The sequence below is a fragment of the Lottia gigantea genome (assembly GCF_000327385.1).
Source record: "Lottia gigantea unplaced genomic scaffold LOTGIsca_13, whole genome shotgun sequence".
Lineage (NCBI taxonomy): Eukaryota > Metazoa > Mollusca > Gastropoda > Lottiidae > Lottia > Lottia gigantea.
In genome coordinates, this window is record NW_008707425.1 from 4170030 (window position 1) to 4179619 (window position 9590).

A 9590-nucleotide genomic window follows, 5' to 3' on the forward strand; every position below is an offset into this window, starting at 1 on the left:
GTATCCCTACTGGTACGGACACTGCCTCAAAAGAAGGTATGTGTATTGCTGCGTTTGTGGTACCTGGACTTTCAGGAATATCTTTGCTTGACTGTTTTAAACTGTAAACAATGCCACCCAAAATTTACAAGCAAGTCTGAATGGGATGGCCCACAAGAGAGTACATTATGAGAAAAAAGATTAGTAATAATTAACAAATTTTATTCAACATAGCTGCCTTTACATATTCAAAGAGCACTTGGAATTTTTTTCTTAAACAAATATTGAGCAACCAACCATTCATTGCCATCTCTATATCCAAATACTTCCGAACAAAAAATAAAAAAAAGTCTAAAATTAAAAATCTGTTTCTTTGCCTCCTCTCCATAACCTTTAGTAAAAATTTCTTTCACTTTTGTTTTGTTGGCATCCATCTTTTCTAGCCAGGCTTCTAGAGTCTTGGAATAATGAGTTCCATTTATAATCCAATTTTCTACTATTGACACGTTATTCTGAAGATAAAAAGGCAAAAGTTTTAATATTTTTGTTATCATCGGTAATGTCTACATTTGTAAATTTTATAAAATGTAAAATTTCTAGATCTTCATGTTTGTAAAATGTCATTAAATTTAGTCATGTTTGTAAATTGTTATAAAATTTAGTCATGTTTGTAAATTGTTATAAAATTTAGTCATGTTTGTAAAATGTCATAAAATTTAGTCATGTTTGTAAATTGTTATAAAATTTAGTCATGTTTGTAAAATGTCATAAAATTTAGTCATGTTTGTAAATTGTTATAAAATTTAGTCATGTTTGTAAAATGTCATAAAATTTAGTCATGTTTGTAAATTGTTATAAAATTTAGTCATGTTTGTAAAATGTCATGAAATTTAGTCATGTTTGTAAAATTCATAAAATTTAGTCATGTTTGTAAAATTTCATAAAATTTAGTCATGTTTGTAAAATTTCATAAAATTTAGTCATGTTTATAAATTTTGTAACATTTCTAGATCTACATATTTGTAAATTTCATAAAATTTCTAGAATTACATATTTCTACTTGTTTGTAAAATTTCTACGTTTGTAAATTTCGTACAATTTCTAGATTTACATGTTTCTAAATTTCATAAAATTTCTAGATCTAAATATTTCTACTTGTTTGTAAAATTTCTACGTTTGTAAATTTCGTACAATTTCTAGATCTATATGTTTGTAAATTTCATACAATTTCTAGATTTACATGTTGGTAAATATCTGCAAAATTTCTAGATATACACTTTTGTAAAGTTTCGACATGTTTCTAAAATTAATTTCATCCTTAAAATTCTCTAGATAGAAATCCATGATAATAAGACTCACTTGAAAATAAAGAAATAAATCAACAGAGGGCATTGTCCCACCAGAGAAAAAATTCTTCGCCATCCATTCTGTGTCAGAACCCTTCTTGGTATCAAAATTATACGCATGTTGCTTATGACATAATATCTGTATAAATAACAACCCAGCTGGTTTTAACCATGTGGACACTCTTTGGAATAACAACTCATAATTCTTCATATGCTGTGAAAGACAAAAAGAATTAATATTTGAAAAAACTGATCAATAAATGTCACCAAAATATATCAAACGACATGGAATTTCTTTTCCTTTTTCTAAAGACAACTTGTCTTTTTAACTTTCAAATGTGGATAATTCTGTACACACATGAATTTGAAGGCTAAAATTGAGCTGTGAACACTATTACTGATTGCCTTAGCTAAAAACTAAAAAAAATCAAACGACATGGAATTTCTTTTCCTATTTCTATAGATGTCTTTTCTATATGTATGGCAGTGTCTCAAGAAAAGACGACTCGTCTTTTTAACTTTCAAATGTGGATAATTCTGTACACATGTGGATTTGAAGGCTCAAATTTTGAAGGTGAGCTGTGAACACTATTACTGATTGGTTTAGCTAAAAAATTCTTGCTTCTGAGACTAAGGTACGATTGGTAAAAAACTACGCATGAGTCCCTTTAACATAAGCTATTACTTGTTGTCAAAATCGTGCTAATAAAAGTTGTAGCTGTCCATCTTTTTAATCTGAAGCTATGTCTCACCTCAAACATCTCAATAGAAACTATTCTATCAAATCTTTTAGCTGTGTTGAAATAATTAGCATCATTAGTAATGCATTCTAGACGATCTCCATAACCTCTCTTTACACCCTCCTGTACGATATACTCTCTCTGGGTACTGGAATTGGACACACAAGTCACATGACATCTTGGATACTTCTCACATACATATAGACCAAATGATCCCCAGCCACAACCCAAATCCTACAAAATATTTGAAGGAGAAAATAAGACAAAAGACAGTTCTAATTTGCGATCAGATGTCTGTGTGTGGTTCCTGCAATTCCAGTAAAACTAAGTGTTTGGTGACTTCACTAATTGAGAAGGGCCTTATATTATGATACAAGTATATTTTGCGATTATTGACATCATGAAACACTAGTTTCAGTGGAATTGCAATAACCATTGATTGAAAATTGGAATGGTGCAAATTGATGCTATCAATGTCCCCGATACACATACAAAATTAGAAAACTTCTTTGCAATCCCTTTAAGAAACAAGACCCAGATACATGTATAGAGGTATGGAACAAGCAGTAACAATGTTGAAAACCAATGTTGTTATCCTTGTAATTATAGATTTTTCTATTGAACTTATTTTTCTGGTTGGTGATTAATCCTAGATACAATCTGAAGACCTTACATCAATCAAGGGAAGACCTTGACAACATAACATCTGTTCCAGAAACTTTGCCAAAAATATATAATAACTGAAAAATTGATGGTTAGCACATATAACAGTTTCTCACCAACACAGTTTGACCATCTTCTATCTTGGCCCGTTCACAATACTGTTTTAATGTAATTTCTTCAGCTGAAATTGAAAGTAACAGGACAAAGTTACAATTGCTATAGCCAAAAACAACAGTGGCTCAACTATATGAGTGGGGCCCATAACCCGGAGAAATTTTGTTCACATTATCCTCTCCTGTTTTCTGAATCCCTCTGTTAGTCAATTCAATACCTGTTAATATTTTTTTCTGGGGGTCAGGCCCCCTTATGGGTCTGGCCCATGGACATGGTTCAACTAGTTTGTATACTGGTTGAGCCACTGGTAAACGGGTATGATAATCATAGCTTTATAGTCTCAGATACAGGAATTGTTTAGATAATGGTTTTTAGTTGAAAATAGATTTTTATTTTAACATTTGCTGACATATAACTCCTGGTGCTTAAAGGGATTTTAAAGCGTTTTTTTACATTTTTCTTGTGTATCGGGGACACTGATAGCATCAATTTGCAACATTCCAATAGAAGTTTGTGGTTCCTGCAATTCCACTAAAACTAATCTCAAAGGGGCTTATGAGATAAAGCAAATATTGTGATTATTGACATCATAAAACACTTAGTTTTAGTACAATTCCTAGAACCACAAATGTCTGATTGTAAATTGGAATGGTTCAAATTGATGCTATCATTGTCCCCTATACACATACATTTTTTAAAAAACCTCTTTACAATCTCTTTAATAATTCACATTACATTTTAGTTGCATGTCCATTTTATTTGGAATATGAGCGCACCACATCAGTTCTCACTAACCTTGATCTAAATCAGTTACACCTTCTGGATAGTAACAACCACTGTATTTTAATCTTTTCCCCAGCGCCTAGAAACAAATCAACATTTCTTAAAATGGGTGGTACCAAAATGAAATCAGTCCTTCTCAACAACGGAGGAATTTCTCCCCAAAAGAGGAAATGGAAGACCATGGGGGAATTGTTGCTAGGTGGGAAATGAAGAGGAATCGTCAGACCTGGGAAGAAATGGAAGGCAATGTGATCTACGATTAAAATTGACGTCATTCGAAACCGGGGGGTCACATTGAACTATATCGATAGGTAGAATAGGATTTCATATCCATTCATGGTTTATCTTTAAATTATTTTTCAAAGGAAATACGTTTCAAAATGACTGATTTATTTTGGGGAGGAATAGATTTGGAAGAAATCTTACATGGATCTAAATGATTACTTTATCAGCTCAATTCAGCTGACACAAATATAAGAATTAAATATAAAATTAGAAACAGGCACAATGGAATAATGACATCCCAGAGTAAAAAAAAGTAAAGATTTGTACTCTCTGACTACATTGAGTTTAGAAGTGAATTCTTTTCTCTCATTTCATGAATATTCAAAATAAAATTTTCAACTGTTTACTATTTGTTATAGAATGTCTTTGGGTCCATAAAAAAAATAAGGTTCAGTGATTTTTACATTTAAAATAGACACACTTCCCTCCCAGAAAATTCACACAAATGACTCTATTTTTTGGACTGAAAATTCCCCTCTCGTCAATTTATATATAGAAAAGACATATAAAGAAATAATGAGTGAAATTCTTAGTTTGAAGTATTTTTAAAGGAATTACATTATTGGCGTACATTTCTTGTACTTCTAAAGACTATTTACATATATTCAAGACTAAAATCAACCCCCCAGAATGGTACACCTGTCCCTTTAAAATCTTAAAAGTTGATATTGAATGGGTTTACAATTTACTCCAGTCAATGTACCAGTACATAGGCCTGAGATTATGAATTATTCTAAGTAAAATTCACACAGATTAAAAACCTGCATTAATATAAATTACTGTGATATAGTCTTTGTTTAATCAAATTTGGTATTATAATAAAGCTTTAAGTTTAAAGGGACAGATGTCATTTTGGGGTTTGATTTTTAGTCTTGAATATATGTAAATAGTCTCCAGAAGAACATTCAAACGCAGATAATTCTGGACACAGATGGATTTGGAGACTCACATTTTGACAGTGAGCTGTGAACACTAGTACTGATTTTCTCAGCTAAAAAATTTCCAATATCTAAGACTGAAGTATGACTGGTCAAAAAGATGGCCTAACTGTCCCTTTAAAGAGCACCTTAATACTTATCACTTCCTTACTTACTTACTTGCCATCTTATCTATCTCTTTGGCTTTAACTGGTCTCATTGGACAATGGGTGAACTGTTTTAAGGGTAGTCAGTCCAGTGAGTTGATGTCAGTTTTCATTATTTTTGCTCTCTATAATCCCACTTGGACATTGGATAGCAAACTAAGTGTTTATCTTCACTTTTTAAAAGAGTGGTGATACATGGGTTATACTTTCTTCAGAGTTCAGAAATTCAGTTACAGGTATGTGTGTTTTGGGTTGTTTTCTTTGGGTACAGTAATAGATTTTTTGGTGAATATTTTTGTTCTCTAGCAGTAAACCTTGTTAAATTTTCAATAATTGTTTTTCCAATTGTACATTAGGAATATGATAAAAAAAAAACCTAGCCCTTCCAATTAAAGTATGGCAAAATTGTTGTACTTCAAAGAGAAGTACCATCAGGTGTTTTAAAAAGGGTAAGCATGGTCTGCTTTCCGCACGATACCCACCACTATTATAGATCACACTTTATAATAAATAACAGGCATTTTAAATCTAATCAAGATTAATTCAATGAGTTATCCCAGATACATAGTACAGTTGGTTAGAGGGGTGGTTCTGAACATGGCATCATAATGGTGGCTGTGGGTTCCCATCTCGATCAGTATGTGAAAGTCCGATGACCTTGAATAAGTCATCTTCAATCATAATTCCAGTCGACCCGGCTGTAATTGGGTAGAGATAATCAGGGAAAGATCAATGCCAAGAGGTTTGGTCAAGGTAGAAAGGATCCTTAACTGTGAACCTAAGTTGTTATCCTTGTAAAATATAGTCTTTTCATTCTTCCTTACATAATGAGATGAAATTGAGGTAGGCCTTACCCCACATGAAACTTACAGTGAGGTAAAATTCTGTTGGAACTTCGTAATGTTGTTCATTGGCTTTATCTGTTTCTATGGCGATGGCTGATGTTTTTAAATTGTGAATAAATTTCTTTTTAAATTCATGTTGCTTTTCTACATTACCATTACACTCTAACTTATTAATCCAGGCAGCTAAATTCTGACGTACCCCTTAAATAAAAAAAAAACAATAATTTTTACTGAGGGTGATTTCAATAATTGTTGGTTGGTAACTTCCCAATCCCAATCCACCAGTCAGAGTGAATTGATGCTGGGGCTCAGATTTTGTACTCAGAAATTTTGAATATAATATAATCTTTAATATATATAAATAGTTTTTAAAAGTATTAGAAATGTACAAAAATCGCATAATTCCTTCAAATATACTTCAAACTAGGAATTTTACTCACTATTTCTATATATTTTTTTCTATATATCACAGAGTATCTTAAATTGATGAGTCGTCATTCATACATTCAATTGCAGATAATTTAGGATACACATGGATTTTTAGGCTCAAATTTCGACGTTGAGCTTTGAACACTATTACTGATTGGCTCAGCTAAAATATTCCTGTTTCTGAGACGAAAAAAAAAAAATGGCAAACCTGTCCCTTTAACTTATTATATAACTCTGTGGGTCAATGGGTTGTTGTTATGTGAACTTTATTAGTAGGCCTATATTATATTGAATAGATAGGTTACTACATTACATGAATGAACAATAGTGGGTTATGGTAGGCCTACATCTTAATATGCAGACCTAGAAAAAAAAGCAAGCTAATGCCACTATCTTAGCAAAATATCTCTCATTGCACACTCTATGGTGTATGCATGGTGCGACCAATCAGTTGCAGAAAACTAGGACAAAAATGACAGGCACTTGATGCTGCATAGCCTAAGTGATTGGATTAACGGCGCTGATGACTACAGCATATTATACAAACCTTCTCTTAAAACATCGTCAGAAGCCATAATAATTTAATACTGCCCTACACACGTAAAAGGACAAAGTTCAAGTCAACACAGTCCAAAGAACCTGATGTGGTGTGACTAAATAACGTAAACTGTCGTAAAGAATTGTAAACGGGCGTAAACATCAAGGATAATTAGATATTCTCGGGATTGGTATTCATGTCTGTATTATTGGGGTCCTAACATTATACTCTAAAATTAATATTAACATTGGCAACTTATGGTTTAAGTTTTTACAGTATGGTAGCCTTTATTAAAGGCATAGGACATAGTTTTGCGCATTTACCGTTACAGTTTCGCCCTATTACTGATTGACTTAACTAGAAAAGTCAAATTTCTGAGACTGCGGTAGCTATAATTGGTAAAAAAAAAAATGCGCATCTGTCCCTATAGCTATCGCTTCGTTCATATTATTGATAAAATTTTAACCACCAGAGTATGCTACAGAAGTTTTGCAAACCCCTATGTAAAGCACTGGCCAAGGTCACAAACAAAGCGATCTGCTAGATAAACTAGTTAGACTGACAAAATGCGACCCGTTAAGTTGTTTCGGTCGATCGGAATGAACAGAATCTGTATTTTTATTGAAGTTATTCCCCTTTGACTGTCTATGTCTCATCTATATTAGTGTTTTTGTGGATTTGAAGGAAACATTTCTATTGTCAGCTGTGACCCATAGAGCAATGCATTCGTGGAGAATCGTCTCAATACTAAATTGACTGTATGATATCTCACTAACTCCGGCTTTCTGAGTCCGTGGTCTGTGTTTCCAAGAGTTGGTCCGGTGTCGGCTCCCAACCTCTTTCTCACATTAAATAGACATACAAACACATAGGCCCGTAGTTACTGGTGGGCAAAATAAAAAAAAAGCATTTCCACCCTGACAAAAAATCTGACAAGCGACCAATTCCATTACTGCAACTTACGCCATACATCAATTCCCCTTCGGATTTACCCTCCGAACAAGTCTGGCTATGGGCCTGCAATTACATCTAGTATATTTGTTTCTAGGGAGAGTGGTTTATGGCCACAAACGACTTCCATATAGAATATTATATAATATAATACTGTAATTATGGGTATTACAAGTCTTTGTCTTTCGTGATTATTCAAGCGCTTCAATATCATATTAGCTTAGTTTTTATCTGTAGGTGTCATTATACAATAACACGTTATGTTTAAATGACAAATTCGATTTTCCGCAATTATTCAATAAATTACTTCATGTCGAGATTTGTTTATTAGAACCAATAGTTAAGTTGCAGGTAAGTGATATTCGTACGACCTTTGCTATCAATTCGCCCAAAATGCTTTTTATCAACTCATTAGATACCGGTCTATCTTTATCTAGCGTATTTTTTGGTGCCTTATTTCGGGGTCCCCAGGGAATAAACGCAGCAGGTCCCTTGCAGACGTCCAGTTCATTAAATGTCCCATCATTCTCTATATGATCCCACACTCATTTGACCATGCTGCCCTTGGCTGTCGGTCTAAAAGGAATTTCATAGGCTGGGTACGTAGTAACAATGTCCAAATTCTGGTTGTTGTAACTCTTGAGGTCATGTCCAGGGGTCGGTCCCGCCATGGGTTGAGCAGTGGCTCAAGTAGATGATTGGGGGCCAGTGGATGTAGGTGGGTAGGGAACCCTCCTCCGGGAATTGTTTTTAACATTGTGCTCTCCTGCATTCTGAGATCCCTCTGTAAGTCAAGTTACCATAATGCCTGTTAATCACCTGTCGGATTAAAAACATCTGTTCTATGCTGTCCTCTACTCTACAGTAAAGATTTTAGTAATTTTCGCATATTAGGGTCCCTCATAGTTGACAGAGGGCCTCATTTTCTTCAATAAGGATATAATAATGCCCTTGGTATAGGACCCCAAACATCAGTTGTGATCCATTTTATACCGTGTGTATATTGTATAAAAATGGGAATGACCATTAATATCTTTCCCATCACTTAAGATTTGTGTTTTTTTTTGCCTCAATACCGTTAATAAAGATTACAAGATTATCGGATCGACCATAAGATTATATCGTTAGAGGTGGATTATCGTATTGGACTAGTATTTAGTCGTCATAGAAGCTATAAACAACAAAAATACTTTCTATATGCACAAATACAGTCATTATTGTCTGTGTTTCAGAAGTTCTGCAGGATATTCTTTTAGCCAAAGTTCAGAATAGTCTTTGGAAACAATCAATTCTTGTGGAAGGACTTCAATTGGAAAATAATCCGACATGTCAACAAAAAATTCCCATTGGTACTGTCAAACTCAAAGAGGATATCAGAGACATCCAGCTTATCCCTTAAATACCATTGAACCACCGGAAACCGCTAGAAAGACTGCCGACGAAGTTGATGAAATAAGCAATCGAATGTCCCGTCACACACAATCTTCGTTATGTAAAACATCCCTACCGATGAAAATCGAGAGTTACATGGATCGTGGACGTCACTCTTGGAGTAAAATGGAACTCTTCACCGATGTGAAAAAGTGTATGTGGAGTGATGGGGGTCATATTAAACGCACATGCAAACTGCGAAATGTTGAGATATAACGCAATAGTGCTGAAAATATTGTTGTGATTTTGACAAACTGCGACATAGTGAATAGGATTGGTTCTTTTTCAGAAATTTGTGGAACCATGACTTAATTATTTTTTAAGATATCATCAAATATAACTGGTGGAACATTAGAATTCTCTTCTGAAAAGTTTTTCAAAATTACAGAAAAATGAGAACAA

General features: G+C 33.6%; 1 protein-coding gene across 1 annotated transcript in view; it reads right to left on the reverse strand.

The window, feature by feature from the left end:
• Positions 1-185: 185 nt before the first annotated feature.
• LOTGIDRAFT_230578 (hypothetical protein) overlaps positions 186-9590 on the reverse strand; it is a gene marked incomplete at its 5' end in the record, with an annotated part of 10527 nt that continues 1122 nt past the window's right edge. Inside the window, 7 exons of the mRNA XM_009049100.1 lie at positions 186-491; positions 1339-1539; positions 2078-2299; positions 2845-2909; positions 3638-3704; positions 5865-6040; positions 6616-6631. Coding sequence (XP_009047348.1) covers positions 228-491; positions 1339-1539; positions 2078-2299; positions 2845-2909; positions 3638-3704; positions 5865-6040; positions 6616-6631 — 1011 coding nt within the window. The 3' untranslated portion in view covers positions 186-227. The remainder of the gene's footprint in view (positions 492-1338; positions 1540-2077; positions 2300-2844; positions 2910-3637; positions 3705-5864; positions 6041-6615; positions 6632-9590) is intronic.